This window comes from Argopecten irradians, chromosome 15 (genome assembly GCF_041381155.1).
Source record: "Argopecten irradians isolate NY chromosome 15, Ai_NY, whole genome shotgun sequence".
Classification (NCBI taxonomy): Eukaryota; Metazoa; Mollusca; class Bivalvia; order Pectinida; family Pectinidae; genus Argopecten; species Argopecten irradians.
The window spans coordinates 8024397-8047896 of NC_091148.1; the positions used below are offsets into that span (position 1 = coordinate 8024397).

At 34.8% G+C, this 23500-nt stretch overlaps 2 protein-coding genes across 4 annotated transcripts; one reads left to right on the forward strand and one right to left on the reverse strand.

The window, feature by feature from the left end:
* Positions 1-850: 850 nt before the first annotated feature.
* LOC138308523 (serine/threonine-protein kinase RIO3-like) lies at positions 851-9693 on the reverse strand. 2 transcript variants are annotated; one of them, XM_069249540.1, is made up of 11 exons: positions 9564-9693; positions 9189-9344; positions 8416-8579; positions 7758-7865; positions 7143-7255; positions 6684-6827; positions 5177-5304; positions 4570-4755; positions 3963-4122; positions 3478-3648; positions 851-2594 (listed from the first exon to the last, which is right to left on the reverse strand). In XM_069249540.1, exons 2-11 carry the CDS (start codon positions 9323-9325, stop codon positions 2316-2318), a joined length of 1590 nt encoding a protein of 529 aa, XP_069105641.1. In that variant the 5' UTR covers positions 9326-9344; positions 9564-9693; the 3' UTR covers positions 851-2315. The 2 variants fall into 2 exon arrangements, with proteins under 2 accessions (XP_069105641.1, XP_069105640.1); XM_069249539.1 differs by lacking the exon at positions 9564-9693 and having other exon boundaries at positions 9189-9513.
* A 255-nt stretch (positions 9694-9948) lies between these two features.
* Positions 9949-23143, forward strand: LOC138309097 (uncharacterized). 2 transcript variants are annotated; one of them, XM_069250237.1, is made up of 12 exons: positions 9949-10034; positions 11370-11488; positions 11884-12010; positions 12929-13033; positions 13984-14056; positions 14702-14764; positions 15436-15620; positions 16247-16717; positions 17077-17216; positions 17715-17822; positions 19173-19225; positions 19780-23143. In XM_069250237.1, the coding sequence occupies exons 2-12, from the start codon at positions 11378-11380 to the stop codon at positions 19784-19786; spliced, it is 1443 nt and encodes a 480-aa protein (XP_069106338.1). In that variant the 5' UTR covers positions 9949-10034; positions 11370-11377; the 3' UTR covers positions 19787-23143. The 2 variants fall into 2 exon arrangements, with proteins under 2 accessions (XP_069106338.1, XP_069106339.1); XM_069250238.1 differs by lacking the exon at positions 9949-10034 and adding an exon at positions 11059-11129.
* Positions 23144-23500: the final 357 nt, after the last annotated feature.

Genomic DNA, 23500 nt, shown 5'->3' on the forward strand with positions numbered 1-23500 from the left:
CTCTCTCCGAAAGCAAAGGTCAACTGTCAATGTCTGGTATTGTATACTCTCTCTCTCCAGAGGGCAAAGGTCAACTGTCAATGTCTGGTATTGTATACTCTCTCTCCGGAAAGCAAAGGTCAACTGTCAATGTCTGGTATTGTACACTCTCTCTGGAGGGCAAAGGTCAACTGTCAATGTCTGGTATTGTAAACTCTCTCTATCTGGAGCAAAGGTCAACTGTCAACGTCTGGTATTGTATACTCTCTCTTAGAAAAGCAAATGTCAACTGTCATGTCTGGTATTGTATACTCTCTCTGGAGGGCAAAGGTCAACTGTCAATGTCTGGTATTGTATACTCTCTCTTAGAAAAGCAAAGGTTCAACTGAGGCAAAGGTCAACTGTCAATGTCTGGTATCATGTATACTCTCTCTCCGAAGGGCAAAGGTCAACTGTCAATGTCAGGTATTGTATACTCTCTCTGGAGGGCAAAGGTCAACTGTCAATATCTGGTATTGTAACGTTCTCTGGAGGGCATAGGTCAACTATCAATGTCTGGTATTTTATACTTTCACTCTCTGTGAAGGGCAAAGATCAACTGTCAATATCTGGCAGTTAATTTACAGTACAAAGTCAGTTTGTTCCCCTCTGGCATTTGCCTCTCCTTTCTTTTGATGCTTTTAGTTAGTTCATATAGTTCTTCGAAAATTTAGAGAGATCGGCAAATATGAAGCCTTGATATTGTACCAAGTTGTGTCCGTTTCAAAAGGATACATGGCTGGTAGGATATGCTGGTATATATTGTTACAGTATTAATGTCACATGTGAAGAGTTTAAAGGAGATAATTGAATACAAATCAAACGACACAAATTTAAAGTATTTATATTTCATTTAATAAATACGAGTACATGAACACCTTTATACTCAGTATCGGACAACAACACTATCATTAGGCAGTATGAACAGACATCTGACAAAGAATCTGTATAGTGTATACAATAATGGACTTTATATGAGGTGACTCCATGATTTATGAACCATGTTTGTATCCAATATAAACCAGGGTTAAAGCACGAAGTTACGAAATGGTTTTTAATTTAGGAAGAGACCCCATCTTATATTGCATTAAACCACTCAGATACCACATGGTATATGTTTCCTCATATTTGTAACCAATATTTATTAACATATTTCTTCATTAGAAATAATTAAAGTTTTTCACCAATATGTATAAGCAACTTATCATCAGCCATAACTCAAATATCATTTAAAGCGACAAATTAAAATATTCATTCCATTATGAAATAACAACACTGGACTAAAACATCTACATTGTACCTATACAATGTAAATTTTGAAGACAGAATTTTTAAAATCTTAAAAGCACAACTATTGCACCATTGATTCAATAAAATCCTGAAATTGTTGGTATTAATTATAAGAACACAACCATTTTCTCTGTAAAATAAATCTAAGTGGAAATGCAGAAGTTATAAAAATATTTTTAAGAAGCCTATTACATGTGTCCATCTAGTAGATATTAAATTTCAAACACTCAGGTACAGAATAATGGTAATCAACTGGTTATTTCTTATATTGTATGTTTCAATAAATACAAAAAGTTAAACATTTTGAGTGATGTAAGCTGTTCATGATAAAGACACTGTATCTTTATCTTCAAAAACATTCCTTAACTTTAAGGAATTCCTAAGCTTAAAATTTTCCATATGAAAGCATTATTAAGGTTAAAGAAAGTTCCTTAACAGAGATTTCTTCTCAACTTTCGAGTAATGCTTTTCTATATGGAGAATTTTAACTTAAGTTATCCCTTGATGACACTGAGCCCAGACTGTCAGAAAAAAAGCCTCACACCCTATCCCTGCCCTTGAAAGGAAATCAAAAGGTCATTCACATATCGCCTGGCAGTATGTAGCCAAGCCTTTCGCCCGTGTACCTATTCAATTGAATGTCAGAGCAAATGTGGTAGCATACACAATACAAAGTGCAATTAAAGTCACATACAGAGTCCAGGCTGTTTGATTGACAGCAGCATCATTGGACTTCGTTGTAATTGCTGATATTTTTGTTTCACTTCTTTCACTGTTTAATTTCGAAACTACAATAAAAACACTACAAGCATATGGTAAAAGTACTCAAAGTTATCTAAATATGTCTGTCTTGTCTTAACCGGTGGCAGTATGAATATTTTCACATTTTCCAATAAAACAATGAACTAATTCTTTTCTTCTTTAGCCTCCTCATCATCACTATCAAAATGTCTGTCTTTCATATTGTCTGTATGAATACATTTATTTTATCTTACTAAAACAATAAACTAGTTTTCTTCTTCTCCCCCGTCCTCTTCTTCACTATCCAAAATCCCAGCGTCCTTTAATGCCTCTGCTCTTTCCTTTTGAGATTTGTCAAAGAAAAAGTCAAATGAAAACTCTTTCCGATTCATCGGGCACAGCACATACTCTGCAGATTTTTCCGTGTCATATCGCCGAACTTGTGCAATAAAATCGGCACCTTCTCCAGAAATGTCAAGTCCAGTCACATGATTGAATATCTCCTCCGGGGTCATGACTTGATGGACACCTCTCGAACTGAAAAACTGAAGAAGAAAAAATTCCATAGAATATTTAGCGATTTGTGTTTGGTTTTTCACTGATGTTTACTACTATGTATATAACAAGTAATATTTACATTTCCGTTTTCTCTTTGCTATATAATCTTGCAAACTAAGAAATTGTTTACACTTGTGTAAACGCAGTCAGTTGTCACGCAATAATATATACCGCGGAATACTGACTTCCGCAAGTAGTGTTAATGCGCATCAGATTTGGCCTATTGTGTCTGTCCTTTTGTGTCTTTATTATGACAGTATGCATGTATTAAAAATCTTTAAATATGTTTCAGAAAAAGCAATGTTTGAGAAATATTGCATCAATGGAATGAAAAAGATAATATTATTATGGAACTATATTTTGTGTACTTTTTGAACTTGACGACAAAATTTCCAGCCAAATTGGAGCCAGCTGTTCCATCAATTGAACGGCTGTTATATCAATCGTATAACGTTGAAAAAACAAAGTTTCATTTTATCAGAACATTAAATTTAAAAGAAATAGTTGGTTCAAATGTTAATATTAGGAATGATTTTTATTTTTTGTTGTTTACTGGTGTGTAAACTGCATTTGTTGGACAGATATTTCAACATGACGCGCGTCGTTGTGTAGATGATGAAGACAACTGAATACGGAGGTTTCGAGATCCAAAAAACGACGTGGATAAAGTACAAATTACCGTTGATTAGTCCCATATTCCTGTGAATATGACGTCACAATATTAACGTCAAGAGATGACATTATAATCACTAAAAGGTAGAACTAATCAACAGTAAATTTAATTTACTTGGGAATGCGTCATTTTGGGATCTGAAAACCGGCGTATTACTGTACATTGTGGCAAAGAACAAATTTTTGTTAGGAACTTACATTAGAAACATTTGTACAATCCCGATGAAGGAATTCCATGGCTAATGGGTGAGTGACATCGACCGCCTGACTAACGTCGATCACCCAGACTTTCTCTTTCCACCATAACATATTGTATTCACTCAGATCAGCGTGTACTAACGTGCATTTGTTCTGCATGGTTTTCATAAACTGTTGATAAAAATAGATTTTTTATCATTTACATTTTGATTAATCATTAGACATTACAAATAAGACAGTTCCTACCTCACTTATCTTTTATATCTTAAGATGAATTTTTTACTGTCTAATAGGGGAAAAACCATTTTAATTCAATGCAGATCACAGACCTTGGAAATATAACAGCTATCATCAAATTTCTAATTTTTTAACATACCATCATTTAATATTCAAAGAACTGTTCAAAATTATGTACATAGACATTTTGAATTAACATGTATAACTAAGTGTACAATCAAACGTTTAAGTGATATCAGTTTGTTTACCTCTAGTGTTTGACTGTAAGCATCTTCTAGATCTGCGTCAGACATTTCAGCATCCTTGAGTTTTGGTGCTGGTTTCTGGTCCTCGCCAATAAAGGACATCACTAACATATGTTTCTTCTGCACCTGGACAACTGGGCATGGCAAGTCAAACTTCTTCATTCTGTAAATACAATCAAGTCAAACTTACCAACATTTAAAGGAAATCAAGTCAAATTTAAAGTTACAAATGAAATCAAGATAAAATTATAAAATTACTAATGATCTTGTAAACGAAACCAAATCAAACATGTAACTTGTAAACAAAATGAAGTCAAACTTATTAACTTGCAAACAAAACCAAATCAAACTTACTGCCCTGTAAACAAAAGCAAGTCATGATCAGGCAGATTTAGGAAGAAATAATGTGAAATTCTTTCCAAATGACTTGAATTCAGCATGTATGTTCTTGACTAACAGTATTTTACCTGAGAGGTGAATACTTAACTAGTTAACCCCTGAAAATTCATAATGAACTGTTTCATCCTATGAATCTTTGAGTTCAAATGTGTCTCCAGGGGTGAATGAATTGACAGCATCTTCCAAAAAATTTATAACAATTCAAACATACCGGTTGAGGTTAGCTGCTTCCTTCATTGCCCACATCTTGATGATCTTTCTAGGATTCTGTTTCTTGAAATCATCCCTTGAGAACCGGTGATCCCCATGGACATACTTCTCTCTATTTTTGAACTCATTAAGAGTCGTTTTGAATACTTTGATGGCAACTTCTTTGGGCATTGCTTCACCAGCTATCCTAAAATTAAAATTCACCAATTGAATGAAATAGTAAGATTTTACCTTCAAAATTTACATTAATTTGATTCATTCCTGTAAATTCATAATGGACTGGTCAAGTCTAATTTAGAAGAGTCTAAATGTGTATTCAGGAGGGATATATTTGAATTGGATTTGAGTGTCCCACAGTCCAAGGTTACGTAACATATAAACGTTTTTTTTCCAGGTAGTATTCCTCAATAAACAAAATTAAACAATATATGTAAGGTAGTTCAAAAGCTGGGGGAAAAAAAGAAGACTTTTAAAAGTCTGCATATGAATTGAAGCGAGAGACACTGTGGCTTTAAAAAGGGAGAGGGTGCTTACAGGACATGGGCACTTATTAAATTGAATACGGTAATGATGGTTTGATAGAGATAACAATATTTCTGGTAACTTACTCTCCTCCGTAGGCGTGAAAGACGACCGATTCTTTTCCTGTACTGATACTGCCACTGACAGAATCTAGAACCAGATTGTTGACCATCTTGTAAAGCAGGAGACGAGTTCTTGGATCCATTGCATGTTCCTAGAGGGATATATCAATCACATTCTTTAAATTCTGATTTTGTTAATTATTTCATTTATTCTTTAATGACTACTTATATAAATAACTATGATATAGTGATGAAAGTCAATCCAATTATTAAAGTTCAGATTTGGTGAATTATTTCATTTATCTAAAGAAAAACTGATGAACATCCAAACTATCTGTCAGTGAGCGTTGATAGTATGTTCACTTGATATATAGATACTAGAAACATCTGTAAGACGGAAACATCCCATCATATATACTGAAGTGGGAAGCCACATACCCTTCCCCTCAATCTCATAATGAGGGCATATGTATATGATAAAAGGAAAGTTGGCAGAGGATTTTTGATAATAAAATAAGCCTCCAGATTTGCATATTTAAAGATGCTCCACCGCCGAAAAATGTTCACTATCAAAAACAGGAGCAGACAATTTAGTATTTTTCTTCAGTTACAAAAGTTACTTACTTTACACCATTACCACAATTGGAAAATTTGAGCTTCTTATTTTACTTCAAGTTAAAAATATGAAAAATAATTTATTGCATCCCGAAAAAATTCCGTGGCACTATATCCTATATGGAATGAAGTACTGATTGCGCATGCACCAAAGGCAAAACAAATTATTTCATATTATTTTTTGTGTTAATTAGACATATATATACACAAATTAACAACAATTATTGTTCAAATGATGAATATCATTTATGCTCTGTCAGCAGTGGAGCATCTTTAATGATAGTAAGTACTATATAACATGTCTTTGAGATGACTGTGGGTAATTACTGTACTGGTTAAGAGATTTAAAAGTAATTCATGTGTAAAAATATTCATGGTTGAAATAACCCATTAAACAGTGATTTCAATCCTGTATAAACAGCTTTCATTGTTTTTACATCTGTGGTTTCATAGCAGCCATGAAAATGACAGAAGTTTCTATACAAAAATTACTTCATGTTATTAAGCTCTCTGAGACTTTTTATCTTAAACATTAGTCTAATGCCCATGACTGGTAATTTTACAGCCGGACTATTGCCAATTGTAATGAACTAGTCCGATTGGACTAGTGGCTCCCACGCAATATACAGGAGTGGTGGTCCATTGTAATTTTCAACACATGTTGTGTGCATTCTGTATACGATTATATCCGTCCGGATCAATCATTTTGTGAAAATTAGTGTTCACAAACTGTATGCCAGACTGTAATTTGGGTCAAAAATTGAAACTGATCATGGCGGAACTGAAATAGTCGGACTAGTAACATTTTGGGGTTTACAAGTACAAATAACTAGCAACGAAAAAAATTACCGTCACAGACTGATTAAGTACCTTGCGATGTCAGTAATACCCGACATCTCTCATGCTAAATACTTACTGCAGTAGAATGTTCCTTTTTATCGTGGAGTTTTTGACTCCTCTTGTTTTCTGAGATAGAGTGCATTTTGAGTTTATTATACACATGGTTGGGTAGTTTCATGTCCATCCCTTCACCGTCTCCAACTTCAAACTCGGGTGGAAACTACAACCAAACAACATATATCATTACCAGTATATACATGTATTCCTAGAATCCTGTACTCGCATAACATCAGAGTCGACTGGTCAGCCTATCTTTTATCAGACATTATTTTGATGACTGTAAGACACAACGTGATTTGTAAAAAGTGTCTCCTTGTGCTATACACCTCTAACAATTGTTGAAATAAGAATCCTGATGGCTAAACGAAGGAACGTCTCTCAAAAAATGTTGTCATTTGAATTAATCATTTTCAGAAATGGTTACAATTTTACATTTACAATATTTTTATGAATTATTTATACTGGAATTACTGACCTCCATCATGCGTGAAGCGTTCCTACGACCGCACACAGACGAGTCGTGTTTAGTGATCATATCCTTGCCTTTGCCTGAAGTTCCCTGGCTGTTAAACTTTGGTGGTTTTTGATCTATCAAATACAATATTTAAAGATCAATTTAATACAAAATTCATAGCTAGTTAGTATCAAATACAAAATTCATAGCTAGTTAGTATCAAATCAAATAATACGAAATTCATAGCTAGTTAGTATTAAATCTAATGACTTGTTTGTGGTTTCTAATCTTTCAAATAAATTTATGATATGTTGGATTCGACTTTCAAGATACTAAATTAAAATTGATGTCTTTAAAGAATGATTTACTTTCACGCAATTATTCTCACCTTCAGGTGAACGTGTCATCACAAATATCATGTCAAAAATATGACGTCATAGGTGGGACTGATCGACCACAAGTCGTACTTTAAATCTCTTTCGTATCTTGAAAAACATGTATTGCAGTTAGTTAGTAAAGTTGGATATTTACATTTAAGATAATATCTTTCGCATTCACCGTTGTACATATGACAGGTAACACATCAACAAATTTTGAGGGTTATTTTCCTCAAAATATCAAAGATTGACTACATACCCCATTTCATTTCCACTTCATAATCCTCATCCAGATTAGGAACAACCTCATCTTCATCATCTCTGTAAGCTGGATGTAACGTTCGGTAGTTTTCAAATGATATCGCCACTGTTGAGAAAATACTACAAACATTAATAATGGAAATATAATTGGCATACAGAAATCAATATACAAAATACACTTTACAAATTGTTATGCAGTTTAATAAATAAAATCTTTTTCAGATATCAATACATAAGATTTAAAGCAGATAATAATCGATCTTCCTTTTTTCACTTTTTAAGATAAGAAGGATTACCTCCCCTTGACCAACACTATAAACAAACTATAATAACATATATCTGTAATAAGAAAAGAGAACTACAGTCTAGTCAACCCCTCTAACATATTTGAACTCATCTTTTTCTAAGCAAACTGAAGGATGGTTTTTTCTCCAATACTCCGGCTTTCCCCCACCTCCTTATCCTAGCGCATCCTTAAATGACCATGGTTGGTGGCTTTTCTCCAGGTACTCTGAATACCCTCTGCCTCCTTAACCTGGCATATCCTTAAATGACCCTGGATGTCAATCGGACATTAGCTTATTAACCCTTGAAGACTTCTAAATCAAAGACTAGTTCAGTCCATTATGAAATTTTAGGGGTGAATCCTAAATCACCTTTACTGTCTCTGTTGTATTGTTTTTCTCTAGCTCGGACCGCCATGTCGTGTTCTTTATCAAACTCCATCTGTAACAGCTGGGCCAACATCTGATCATCCTTGGTGTCTTCCGATCCGGTCGTCAGGGATGCCAGGTCGATCTCTGGAGCAGCTTCAGCTTTACTGTTAACAAGTAAACAAAAAACATAGTAAAACAAAATAAACTAAAAATATAATTTTTCAAACATTTGTCTTATTTAAACAATACACATGTCTCTTCTTTTACTTTTAACTTGACACAAAATTAAATATACATTGTACACTACAGTCAGTCTTATTTGCCTTTGACAGCTAATAAGACTTTGACAAGAAGCAGTAATGTACATGTGGTGAGATTGGATTTGATCAGATGCCCATGTGTTCAGATGCCCTGGGTTTGAACCTTGGTTCAGAGAGGAGAAAATATCGCAGCCACTGGAGTTCGAACACAGGACCTCCTAACACTAGTTAGACGGATGCTCTATTGGCTGAACTATACATCTGGTTGCCGACAATCGCCCCAGTACGATTTCGCTACATATATATTTTGACATTATGATTACTACTGATAACTTTAAAACTTTATCTCGTAGCAGATCTTACCATTGCTCTCAGGGACAGTCGATCGTCCTTAATCCATTGGCTAGCAAAGTTTATACATACATATGTAGTCGGCCGTTTTTAAATTAGTGATTCAACTTATAAGTCTGGATGTATTTCGCACGGAATTGTTACAATATCTATAATTTCTACCTGATAAATTCCCATTCTTGGATCGATATTTCATCCTTTTCCTTTAAATCCTCTACCAGCTGTTCACTCATAACGTCTGCTAGTGAACATGGCTCCGCTACAGTGCTACTTGTCACTTTACCCCACGGTGAAGACATGGTGGGGGTAATCAGTTGCCTGTTATAACCAAAAATATCAAGACTTTCCATGAAATAGCTGTCAAAATTAATAAATCTGATATCACAAATCTTACTTATGGTGATCAGGTGATAGTTTCCCCTTCTGGGGTTAAACTTAAAGTTAAGGCCTAGCCTTATGCCTCCTGTACTTTTTTCTATAAGATACTTTATCATTTGCAGACAGTTTATATCACATTCGCATTCTAAAAATAATCACCGTTTCCAATATTTCACAATCTCTCAATTTTCTCAGGGTTGTGCAATGCTGCTTCTTCTGTTTACGTCCGGTAGATCAAACGTTATCACCGCATCGCTGTAAAAGCACCGTTAAACCGAAGAGTGGAAATCATTAATGTTTTTGCCTCGTTTTGAGTAAAATGTTGTACCAAATTAGCGGGAAATTCAAAATAATTTATCTCGCTTATTCCGTATAACATTAATACATTAAACATGTATGAAAATTTCTTATATAGATTAAAACCTATTAGTAAATGATGATTTTTTTTATCACAAATGTGAACAGAATATGGAAAAGATAATCACATTTACAACAAATCGTATCTGAAATCTCTCATCAAGGGAGGTCATTTCCATCATAGAGGGCGCTTTTAGGGAATTTCCCGCAATTTCCTTCATGAGGAAAAGTTTACAAACATTGTAGGTCTCTATCTCAATATTGTGTCTATTGGTAAGTGTAAACGAAATAATTTTATAAATTCGTTAAAGGCAAGTATTATTTGTTTGATCGAAGATAACCTCAAACTGTGTTGATTCTGACCGCATGCATATTGGCCCATCTCATCTGATCTGACTGGCAAGGGCCACCCAGATCTGCGCCATTGTTTGATGTGAAATCAAAACAAAAATAACGGTGTATAAGGCTGTTCTGGTTTACATCTTTAATGTACCACACTCTTTACATCTCGTTGTCTCATTGTAGAATATTGAAAATATCTTAAACAAAATATGAATTAATTTAGTAAGGGGAAATTCTATTTATTTCTTGAAACCACCATGCAGAGTCCAAATATTCCAAATTTGATAAATTTTTCATAATTGGAACATTACATTAGGCTAGTTTAATTCACCTTTTGGTTAAAGAAACAACAAATAGATGGGAGGGAGTGTCGTTGGTTGCATCAAATGCCTAACTCTGACCTCCTCTCCAGAAAGGGATTTCCTTCCCAGTTTGCGAGTCCCTTATAAAAAGATTGGAGTGTTTTTGCTAAAATTAACAATTTTCAAAAATAATATTAATCGGGTCGTAATTGGCCTTATATATCAAACCATGATATAATGTTTTAACTTTGTATCGATGCAGAAGTATCTTGATAAAAAAAGTAGTTGACCAAAGGGAAATGCCCATAATATAAACTGTAGGTCCTTCTGCCTGTCAACAATGACAAAGAAGAAGTCTCCAATCTATGTATAAATGTTGCTAATATTTTAAGAAAGAAAAAAAAGTATTTTCCCAATTTAATAAGTACAGGACCCTGAAATTATCTAGTTTGTAAATATAGATTTGTGCCATTCAACTATGGCAGACCAGATTGGTGAGCAGTTCAGTCAGTACAACATTTGGCTAGTGTTCAGAGGTCTTGGGTTTAAATCCCAGTCTTGCTGCTACAATCTCCTCTCCTTTTATACAATTCTGACTTGTGCTTCCTCTTTGGTTTGTTTATTTTTTTTTTACGTCCTATTAACAGCCAGGGTCATGTAAGGACGTGCCAGGTTTGTTGGTGGAGGAAAGCCGGAGTACCCGGAGAAAAACCACCGACCAGCGGTCAGTACCTGGCAACTGCCCCACATGGGATTCGAACCCGCATCCCAGAGGTGGAGGGCTTGTGGTAATATGTCGGGACATCTTAACCACTCGGCCACCGCGGCCCCTTGTGCTTCCTCTGGAAAATGGATCTTGTGTACATTTAGCTTCTGTGTAATGATTTATTGGAATCAGTTTGGTCTGATCAGCACATTGACACTTATGAAATTAAGAAATTTAAATGAAATTATTATTTTTCAGCTGGAGCCATGGCACAGTATAAGGTGTATGACCCGGAAGAGATGGTTGAATGTCCGTACGACAAGGTCCACATGATCGCAGCCAAGCGCATGCAATATCACCTCATGAAATGTCGCCGGGTAAGGATAATAAAAAAGAAAATATTCTCTTTATATTCTCTATTTTCACATTAAAGAATTATCTGCCCTTGCAGATAAGTATTGATTGTTATGTCATGTCATGTGTTTGCGAGCGAAAATGATGCAAGTTTTGTGAGTTTCGCTCACAAAACAATGACATCAAAATGGATACCTATCTGCAAGGAAAGTAAATCAGTAATAAGCAAAGATGGAATAAAACAATTTTGAAAATTTGCATACACAAAAGTATTCACATCAATTATTTGTTTATATGCAGTCTCATGATCGAAGTATTAATTATGCAGAAAAAAAGACGGAATATACTCTACAGAGGTTGTTACTGATGCAGGTTTTACTGTACTTTCTGTTATGTGCAATTTCGTTCCATTTTACAGAATCACCCAGGAGCAGATTTCGCTGTGTGTCCTTACAATGCTCGTCATGAAGTACGGAAGCCAGAGCTCCGCTACCACATGGCTAACTGCCCAGATAAAGCTCGACTAGAGCCGTCTATTCTTTATGGTACATACGTGTAGCAATTTAATTAAAATTAGACTTGAAATTCCAATCCTATGCTCTACCCATTTAGAGTCACCTCAGCATGACTCCGGCTTAGAATCGGAACACCTTGGAAGCGTTTATAATTCTGAGAGATTCAACCACCATAGGGGTTATACTGAGATGACCCTGAACAGATGTTGTTTGATCTTGTATTGGAGAGCAGTGTAGTTGTGCAAACATAAAATTCTAATTTTAATAAGATTGATAGGTGTGGTCAAATAAATTCAATGGTATCATTTAAATATTTAACTTACTAAAAATAACAAATGAGGTTTACATCTAGCTGTATGAGATAAAGAGAAATTTTAATATCTTGGATGTTTTAAGCAGAAGATCTGACTTGACATTGCCATTATGTTTGTCTATTGTTTTCCATTAACTATTCAGTATGAACATATTATCTTGAGATAATTAATTTTAAATGTTTTGGGTAAAGCTTGGATTGTTTACAGCTTTTATATTTAATTATTAGTAAGATATTGCGACTTCAAAAGCGAGATTGATTAAACGGTTATTAACTCAGTCACCCCTGAAATTCCAAATTGGACTATTCCAGCCTTTTAACTAGAAGAATCTAAATACATCTTCAGGGGTGAATAGACATTTTTGAAGATTATGTTTTTATACTCATTGGACAGACTAGTTTGATAACTGATATTTTAATTTCATAATGGACTGATCTAGTCTTTGATTTGGAAGAGTCTAAATTAAATGTGTCTTCAGGGGTGAAAGTGTTACTGACACACAAAAAAACCTGATATTTTGCAAAGATATAATTCATTCTTCCATGAAATTTCATAATGGACTGATCTAATCATTGATTTAGAAGAGTCTAAGTGTGTCTTCAGGGGTGATTAACACTAAAAGTTTACGTTTCAGAACAAAACAAAGAGAACCGTGATGGACAGTACATCAAAGGAAACACAGACCTCCCTCGCTACGCTGATAGTGAAGAATATGTGTCGGTGGAAAACTGGGACGAAGGTAAGATAATCCCCTGGGAATGGTAATAATGTTGTCCACGCAGCAGATGGATGGTTTATGTTGTCCATGCGGTAGTTGGATGGTTTAAGCCATTATCTGTATGTTTACAGTCAGGGTCATTCTTTGTACTCAAGCTTTAACCTCAGAAGTGAAGGAGTAGTCAGGACTTCTACAAGGGCTTTTGTGACCAATAATGGGCTCCGTTCCCAATGGAAGTTATTATATATATATATGAAGTTCCCAAAGAAATACAGTTAACTCCTGGAAATGTTCTTCCTAATTGCCTATTTCCTTCGTAAATTGAGGTAAAAAGGCCTTTTCGCAATTAATTGAGAGTAGTAGTGATTAAAGGGCAAAATAATCTTTAAATCACTGCTGCCACATAGGTTAAATGCTTTTAAATAGCAGTGTTATTAGTAGAGCTGGATCAATATATTGATATACCGATACATATCGGTTTTCGGCAGTGTATCGAGTATCGATACACAAACATGCTGTATATCGCTGTATCGTTTTAACAACTCACCCTACTGTTTTGTTATAGACATAGAAAATTCCAAACAAAATTTGTTCTAAAGCATCATTCAAGTAACAGCATTTCAATCAAAAGGAAGTGTTTAAAGCATCTGTGTCACCTAGATGGATTAGAAATGCCTTTTCATAACTAAGAATACGAATTGACAGAAATTAATTAACACAGATGATAAACCGAATCAAATGTTGGTAGATTTTTTTCCTCGTTATAGAATATTTAAACAAAAATTGTCTTTTATTGTCACAATATTCGAAATACAATGGTCAACTGAATTTGAAAAAGAGGTCCACTGTATCGTCAATATGTATCGTGTATTGTTTCAGAGTATATTCAATATGTATCGTGTCGTTTTAGACCTTCCAAGTAATTAGTAGACAAGATCCCAGTGTTAATATTAGAATGTTTTTGTTGACAGAGATTCCAAGTGTGGCCAGGGTTGGAGTGGACCCTACCTATTTCATGCGACTCAATGCCAGAAACACTGCTGGGTAAATATTTCAGGATTCTCTTTGGTTTAAACATTCTGTATTGAATTCTTGATACGATATGATTCCAAATTGGTATATAAAGGAAAATAGAAACAAGTGTCTTATCAACTTAATATAAATTAACTTATTCCGTATTGATTGTGACGTCATGTGTTTGCGAACGTAATGTCATACTTTTCAGAGACGATGTGGATTGCGTTCACAAAATAATGATGCAACAATCGATACCTTCCCACAAGGGAGCTAACTCTGTAATATGCAAAGACGGAATACATTCTTGATGGACAATTACTAGTTATGTTATGTAGTGTTTTGAAATTGAAAGTGCTGAGAATTATCTTTGAGGAAGTACTATAATTTATTGTCAAATTCTAGATATTTACCTTAAAAGTAACATTGATCGTCTGTATACAGCGCCTGTATATTCTGTAATGCATTTATAGGCCTGTAATATGCAATGTTTACCCAACTGAAATGAGCCAAATTGATATTTTTAGTCAACTTTCACCATTGACATTCAAAATCAACAATTGCTATATTGCTACTTAACATGTTTTAATATTAGGTTAAACAGATATTTTCGATATATGAAATGATGCTCGATATTATAAATAATATCACAATATTTTTTTTGTTTATTTTCAGGATGTCGAGAAAAGAGAAGAGGACATACATGTCGCAGGTGAACCTGCCATCAGAGGAAAGGACGTAAGTTGGCCTGATTTAATACAGACCTTTTTCCCACTGCTTTTGGAATATGGGGCCCGGCCCGTGGCTTTGAATTTGGGAAAATGTGCGACAAAACCAAAATATGGGGAAAATTATGAAATATGAAATGAAGTATAACAATTTTTTTTTAATTTTTGTTGTAGTTTGTGTACATTTCTAAAGCCAATTCGCAAATATTTCAAGCCTTAGCCAACGAAGTTCATGCAATATTTTTGGATAGTTTTCAAGAAACTTGAATGTTGGGAAATTTAAAGCTTGAATTGGGGGAAATTATGAGGCTGAAAATCAGCCACAAATGATGCTGAACAAAGCCCTGTAATATAATGTGACTTGGTGGGAGCAGTGCCCTGTAATATAATGTGACTTGGTGGGAGCAGTGTAGTGTAATGAGATGGCATTATAAGGTTGAGTTGCCAGTATATGGGGTGCTCTGCTGGGTGTATCCGAGCTTGAGGAATAAGAAGTCAACACACATTACTGTATAGTTTCAGGGGTTTTAATTTTGCTAAATTCGGGGATTTATCCAAATTCACAAAATTTAATACTTTACAAAAATCAAAATCATAGTTTTCATGTATTTGATTTTCTACACAAGAAATATTTTGTGTATAGTACTCGATGATCCTATTCTTATCCTGATTTACAAACAGTGTACCAGCCCCAGAAGAGGAGGGGGAAGCTGAAGAAGAGCAGAAACTGCGTCTTCCTCACGCCAAACCAGAGACGTTCATGTCGTTTCCAAGCAAATCGGCCACCCATGTAGGTCAGATACCGCCGTCCACATCTGTGTTGGCTTTGTCCCTATCCAGGAGTGGTTTTGGACGAGGAAAGATGGGTACGTGGTAATCATAACGGCACAATCATTTGACAATCAAAACATAGATTATTATTTCTAAGTAGATTGATATACTGGAATCACTTCGTCACAATGTCTACCTGGTGTCCACAGGAAAGCATTACAGATTTTGAGGTTGGCTCCTTATCTTCAGAATTTTTTCCTTTTAGCTTTTCTATTTGGAAATTTAAATTCTAGGTCCCACCAGTCAAACTGTATAAAAATCTGAAACAACCTTGGTGTTTTGACAATATTGTCCAGAAAACACATCCTATTAAAACTAATTGACCAACTTTAATTATTAAAAACTTCACTGTAATGGTGAGGATCATGAGAAGTATTGATGTGCATGACATTGTTATTTTCAAAAAAATTTGGTTGTTATGGTAACCGAGTCACTATATATACAGGTTTTGTAATATATACGATAACTAATCAAGTGATGTTTAATACATGCTTATCTCACTTGGTCATACATTTATCACACAAAAAATTCATGGAGACAAGTTCTCACAATTTTACATGAATTAAGTAAATATATTATGTGTGTAGCCAATCAGAAGCCGACAGTATTCTGTATATACCTTTAAACTTTGTTGTCAATATTTAAAATGAATGTTTGATAGGTGGCAGAGGTGCTCCTCAGGTGGACCCACAGGGGCCAACTCCTATTGGACGAGGACAACCACTGGGGCCAACTCCTATAGGACGGGGACAACCACTGGGGCCAACTCCTATCGGACGAGGACAGCCGCTGGGGCCAACACCTTTGGGACGAGGACAGATGGGACTTGGACGGGCAGCCGGGCGCGGCCAAACGTCCAGAGTCCCTCCTGGTTATACAACAATTGATTCCAATACCAACGCCATGATGTCCGAACAGAATGGACATCCAACAATAGTGCCTGGTCAGTTCTCCTCGATGAATGGTCAGACGGTCATGCAGTCAAACCAAGGGGCTGGAGGAGCTGGACCTGTACCAAATGGTCAGTTGTCCGGAGGGTCCCATCAGACAGATGGTCCGGGAAGCCTGAGGTTACCAAACACGATGATGCCGAATGTTTTCAGTATGGGATTAGGGCGTGGATTGGGAAGAGGTGAATTTTAGTTTATTTTGAAAAGCGACATAGCTGAAGCCAGAAATGCAAGATTCTATTTATCACAAAACTAGTATTTAAGAAATAATAATTTTGTTTCTGTATAAGAGCGATGGTGAAATTTTTCTTAGATTTGACATTTCTGTCTATGGAGATAGTCGTGCAACATCATATTTCGTTTTGTTTGTGACAACATTTTTACACATGTGTTTTACGATTTTTTGACATGGCTATATGACAACACTGAACAACCCAGTTATGTGATAATACAAATTTTAAAAGTTGTTCTTGAAAAAGTCTGAAATGATTTGCTGAATACGGAACTTGTGTATAAAGAATCCCTGTTTTTCTCCCCTAAGGATCCATGATGAACCTACAGAATGGTACTTCACCAAGTTTTGTGATCCCTAACGTGAAAGGTCTCCCACAGGACGGTCTGGTAGCTAGCAGCTCAGGTTCGGAGGCTGATGATGGCAACCTTTCCTCAAGCAGCACCACTGTAAGTTGTTGCTCTTAGAACCAATTGAGGAATGTCACAACTTTGTCCGGTAAACTCCTCCTAAACTAATTCACAGATTTCGATAAGATTTGGTACACAGAACCCTGACATAATGGGGAGTTGAGTAAACTATATAGGGTTCTGCCATGTTCCCTCTATTAGAGTTATTACTAATTAAAAGACCTAATTAGCCCAAGCGGAGGGCATTTGTCGTCCATTCTGGTGAAAGTTTAAGTTGAAATTATTTCAAATTTTAATAGATTACTCAAAATCTGCAGGTACTGCAGGATAACCAATTTCACTTCCAAAATAAAGTGTCCATTCCTAATTCAGCCAGAAAGAAAATAAACTGTAATATATGCGGTATAATCTGTCTGAATAGGCCACCTGTTGTAGGAAAGATGTTTATTTGATCAGTTTTAATGTCTTAGACATGTTTTATTTTAATGTTTTGTAGTCTGAAGCAGAGAAGACATGTTTTATTTTAATGTTTTGTAGTCTGAAGCAGAGAAGAAGAAAGAGAAAAGGCGACTGGAGAAAAAGCTCCGACAGATAGAGCTCTTGGAGTCGAAAGTGGCTGAAGGCTACACCCTGACATCTGAAGAGGTAAGTCTTAGAGACAAGAAATTATGTGTATTTCCTGTTGACAGAAGGAAGGTTAATTAATATAAATCAAGATACAATATTCTCACTGTGCAAAAGTGCAGTTCACATTTTATTTCCTGGGCTGAGATAGCCAAATGGTGAAAATGTCCTGACATATTACGGTACCATAAGCCCTCGACCTCTAGGTTGCAAGTTTGAATCCCTTGTGGGACAGTTGCCCAGTACTGACTATAGGCCAGTGGTTTTTAGGGCGAGCAGAGTACGCTCGCCCTATTGTTTTCCTTGTCGTGTGTAGAGTCTGTGTACATCCGTTATGCCTAGTGCGCATGAAATACCGGAAGTGAGATCTACGTATTGAATAACTATATTCTGTTGGTCTTTGGCTTATGGTTACATACACAGCTTATGATTTCATAAACATAAATTAAATATTAACTCTTTTGCAACGATTTACATATGCAATTGTCAGTAATCAAGAACGTACCTGGATTAAACACTTATCACAAAAATACGTTTGGAACTGGAAGCGTATAATCATAAAAACGCTTGCATCTCTCTATATATTCAAGCACCTCGCCGATTTTGTACACCAATGTGCATTAAGGTTTAAATAGTCGATAAAGGATTATGGAACTGAAAGCGTATAAACATACAAACGCTTGTATGGCTCAAGAAATTCATGCACCTCACCGATGATGTATTAAAAAGGTTCAAATAGTCATAAATATAGACGCATTGTGAAGCGCATTATCATACGATTGAAACAAAAAAAAGACAATATAAAATATCAGTCTGAGTGTCTGAGCTCTAGATCTAATGTACCCCAGAAAGGCGTTCAAGCTAGGCACAGGTGAGTCACCATGTGCACAGAGACTAGACAGTGTTCTAGCGGACGACTATTTTGAACAGCGAATCAAGTCTTGAGTCTATCGTATCAATATCTACAATGTATATAATAATAAACACGCTTCTATGTAACAAAGAACACACTTAACAAAGTTCAAAGGTATTTCACATTTAAAGTTCTGATGAAGTAAAGGAATGTATCTATTACAATACACCAAGGGTGTAAACCATCTCCTTGCAATAGTCCCAGAGATAATGAGCGAAAGTGCTATGTACACGGGGACACCTGTTGCCGAGGATTATTTCATACTGGAAATTAAGGTTAGGAAGTAGTTAGCGAGCACTTAATGTCTAACAGACATATTTCTAGTTCTCCAAATACTATGGTTTTCCTCCCCTACATCCTTAGATGACCCTGACTGTTAATAGGACATTACAATAATCAAACCAAACAAATTTTAACGTTAGAAAACCATACAATAAAAGTTAAAACTTTTTTTCCAGGAGATCAAGTGCGAGAAGAAAGACGAGATAGTGGAAGCTATCCAGAACTTGAAGTAGGTATATCTAAACCTTCACCCCTCTAGACATTTAGGCTCTTCTAAATCAAAAGACTCGACCAATCCATTATGAAATCTCAGGGGTGAATTTGTTAAGGTCCTCAACATATGAAATGTTTGCAGCACCCCTCAAATCTCAGGAATGATGCCTGAATAGATATTGTGTTCTGTTGTAAATGTAACATCTATTATTTTCTTCTAAGTAGGTGTCATAATAGTTGTGACTTGTGAAAATAGTCTGCTTTATAGTTTAGCCATTTTACTCCCCGAAGACACATTTGAACTCTTCCTATTCAAAAGCAAGGACAGTTCATTATGAATTTTGAGGGGTGAATGGCTAATACTGCATATCTGATAATTTCAAGAGGATATTTCATGCTATTTACTTGGAATTGATTTAGTTTTTTGGGATAAAGTTAATGAAATGATAAGTAATGGTCAGACCAAGAATTATGATTACTCTGATTTCGTTTTCTATAATATCTGTGTATTTTACAGTTCTAAAAGATTGTTATTCTTTTAAGTCTATACAGATTTGTTCTGTTTTTCAGAATTTAGCAAAAACATACACACAAACTACATGGATTTTAAGCCATGCCAACCGGCTTATCTTGGATTTTAAAGAAGCCTTCATTCAAAGAAAACAAGAGTTGTGTGAGATTTCATGTCAAGATAAGTAGTGCGAGAAAGATGTCAAGATTGAGAGTCGTGTGAGATTTTTTATGTCAAGATTAGGAGCTGTATTAGATTTTATGTCAAGGGTAAGAGTAGTGTGAGAAAGACGTCATGATCAAGAGCCGTGTGAGAATTTTATGTCAAGATTTAAAGTTAGTGAGATTTTTATGTCAAGATAAAGAGCCGTGTGAGAAAGATGTCAAGATGAAGAGCCGTGTGAGAAAGATGTCAAGATCAAGAGCCGTGTGAGAATTTATGTCAAGATTTAAAGTTAGTGAGATTTTTATGTCAAGATAAAGAGCCGTGTGAGAAAGATGTCAAGATAAAGAGCCGTGTGAGAAAGATGTCAAGCTAAAGAGCCGTGTGAGAATTTATGTCGAGATCAAAAGTTGTGTGAGAAAGATGCATGTAAGATGTAGTGCGAGATATTTTTGTCAAGAGAGCTGTGTGAGAATTTTATGTCAAGATCAAAAGTTGTGTGAGAAAAGATGTAAGATGTAGTGCGATATCTTTTTGTCAAGATTAAGAGTTGTACTAGATTTTATATCAAGACTTGTGTAAACAATTATTCAAGGTCAATAGTAGTGGGAGAAATTTGCAAAATCAAGAGTTGTGTGAGAAAGACTTTAAGATCAAGAGTTGTGTGAGAAAGACTTTAAGATCAAGAGTTGTGTGAGAAAGACTTGAAGATCAAGAGTTGTGTGAGAAAGACTTGAAGATCAAGAGTTGTGTGAGAAAGAGACCTTAAGATCAAGAGTCGTATGTCAAGATCAAAAGTGTGTGAAAGATGTTAAGTTGTAGTGCGAGATTTTTATGTCCAGATTTAGAGTTGTTTGAGGTTTTATATCGAGACTCGTGTGAACAATTCTAGAGCTGTTTGAGTTTACAATGATACATGCCAATGTTGCCTTTTGATCCATGAGAATTTATTCAGGTATTGCATATTTTATATCAGAGATAAAACCCATATTGATGTTACCGTAATACTTAGTCTAAGGTAGTCAATGATCATCGTAGTAGGTGTCAAGAACTATATCAAATGATTGGCTACCTGTTTTCCATGGCAGCCAAGTATCTGAACTCATTCACCCCTCAAGACCTATTTAGGCTCTTCTAATTCAAAGATTAGACCAGTTCATTGTGAAATTTCAGGGGTGAATGAGTTATTGTACAATCTTCACTCATTCACCCCTCAAGACCCATTTAGACTCTTCGAATTCAAAGATTAGACCAGTCCATTGTGAAATTGCAGGGGTGAATGAATTAATGTGCATTTTGTCTACACAACATAAAACAAGTTGCTGGTTTTAGAATGTCTCGTGGTGAAATAGTTGTTCATGATGGACATGGTTTTAAAAATATTTCCTAAATTTTATTTTGAAATATGAGATATTTGTGGCATTGAAGATACATCATTTTTTGCTTTACATTGATTTTTGAATCTCCAAGTTGGATGAAGAATGCTTGATGTATTTTGTGTTTTTGTCCTCTGGCTGATGTTGAAATTTTACATTACGAATATGATATAGTGCTTCCATATAGCATATACTGCTTTGTAAAGAATTGTAACCAAGTTGACCTTGACTAGATAAGGGAGTGCAAATCATGGATTGTTGAACCCTAGAGGTTCTGTTTAAAACTTTAGCCAATATCTAGTGAATAACTTTTGACACATTATTTGTTGTTGAAATTTATTATACAAAAATCACTGCATAAGTGAATCATTTTGTGGTTTGAAATATTAATTAAGGTTTATTGCTGTTTCTTTTATTTGTACTTAACTTTCTTACAAGAATGCAAGTCTATAAGAGATATGTTGTCATGCCATGATGGTCTTGGTACTTGAAATATTTCTTATGACTTAAATGATACAGTGACTTTTAAGGTTTTAAACTTAATGGTTTAAAGGTCAAAATCTTTGTTTAAAATATATGATCCAGGAAGTTATCAATTTTAAAAACCCTTATTCTGCTGCAAAATAGATTAACAAAAATCTTATTAAAATTGATTACTAAAAGGTAAAATTATGTAATTAATCTACATGTTCAATATGATTAATTACAGGTGAGAGAAAAAAAAATTTGAAAGTATAATAAATTGAAACTTGATCTTTTAAGAAAGCGGCCAACACTGCTATCTGCAATGGATACCAAGTTTCTGTCATGCAGCATTTGCTGCAATCAGCGAGATGGGGGTTAAATGTACTCAATTTACTGGTAATATTTCTAACTAATAACAGCTGTTTTAACAAATATTACGATGTTTTATCATGTTGTTTTTGTTTCCTTTGTTACAAATATTGTTTTAATGGCACAATAGCTGCTACAAATAGTGGAATCCACTTTGTTGAATGGTTGATTTTAATATGTAGTATCATGCAACGCAACAGTTATATATGATGCAATAAGCATTAGTGGTGCTCTTACAGGAGATTTCAGAAACATTTAGAAGGCATTTAAAATTTGATTTTAAAACAAATCAAGGGAACATTATTATATCATATTTCAGGAGACTTTAGTATACGGATTGAATTTGTATAGTCATATTTACTACAGATATAATATTTATGTACATATATGTATAATGGCTTTGTATCAACCTAACATTACCCGTATTCAAACCAATAAGTGCCCAGTGGGGTTAAAAAAAATGAAGCAAATAATAAGGGTGCACTTTATAGAAAAAAATTTGGACTATCCTTTCATAAAATTATTCTAAAGCAATTAATAGATTTGCAAAAGATATACCAGTAAGGAAACCAATCAAGTTATATTTTCAGTCTGCATTGAATTCAAAGTAAGTCAAATTGAAGCCTAAAAAGGTGGGGGGGGGGGGTGCTTACTAGGTGGAATACGGTATTTAGTATTTGGGATTATAGACAGTATATGTGTTGGTATTTAGGACTAGGATGAAGTCAGAAATGTATCGTAGGTAGTACTTAGATAGGGTTTTGCTGATTGATAATGATAAGTGTTTTGATTAAGGATGTTGCACAAAAAAATAATGTCGCACATATAATTTATATAACATCATTAAGAAGATTTGGATATCTAAAGTAATGTTCACATTTTCGCTTTATAAAATTTTTAAGAAATAATCAAGGATATCATTTTGAAGTTTAGAATACAATAAATAAGTTTTTGACAGTTTGCTAAGTCAGTCCAGATTTTTCATCCTCATAAAATAAAGAGTGGAAATTGCTTTATATTTCTATAATAAAAAATATTTTATCAGCCAGAATTTTGTTAGTGTCTCTTTTTAGCCATCATCATCACATAGCTTATTTTGGCACACCTGAGAAAAGGTAAAGTAAGCTTAAGCCTAAGCTAACGTAATTGTCTTTCCATTATTTTTCCATTATCAATGGCAATACTAAGTGACTCAACATTAGTCCAATACTGCAAATCAACTTTCTTTCACGGCAAATAAATTTTGCGATATCAATTTCAAAACAATATAGATTTACATTTGCAGATAAAAAATTTGAATGGTAATTCCTATAAATATAACAATAGATGCAAATTTGCTTGGGTCGCGAAATTAGCAAACGATAAATTGCAGTTATACTTGAATAAAGGGGCACCTCCAAGCTTGTTA

Bases quoted from the DNA above. Each gene is read 5' to 3' on its own strand.
- LOC138308523 (XM_069249539.1), bottom strand. From the start codon at position 9,376: ATGGAAAGTCTTGATATTTTTGGTTATAACAGGCAACTGATTACCCCC. The intron at 6,828-7,142 runs GTCAGTAATTCC...GTTTGGTTGTAG, and splicing joins ACGCTTCACGCATGATGGAG to TTTCCACCCGAGTTTGAAGT. The intron at 2,595-3,477 runs GTAAGTTCCTAA...TTTCTTCTTCAG, and splicing joins ATTGTACAAATGTTTCTAAT to TTTTTCAGTTCGAGAGGTGT.
- LOC138309097 (XM_069250237.1), top strand. From the start codon at position 11,378: ATGGCACAGTATAAGGTGTATGACCCGGAAGAGATGGTTGAATGTCCG. The intron at 16,718-17,076 runs GTGAATTTTAGT...TTCTCCCCTAAG, and splicing joins AGGGCGTGGATTGGGAAGAG to GATCCATGATGAACCTACAG. The intron at 17,217-17,714 runs GTAAGTTGTTGC...AATGTTTTGTAG, and splicing joins TTTCCTCAAGCAGCACCACT to TCTGAAGCAGAGAAGAAGAA.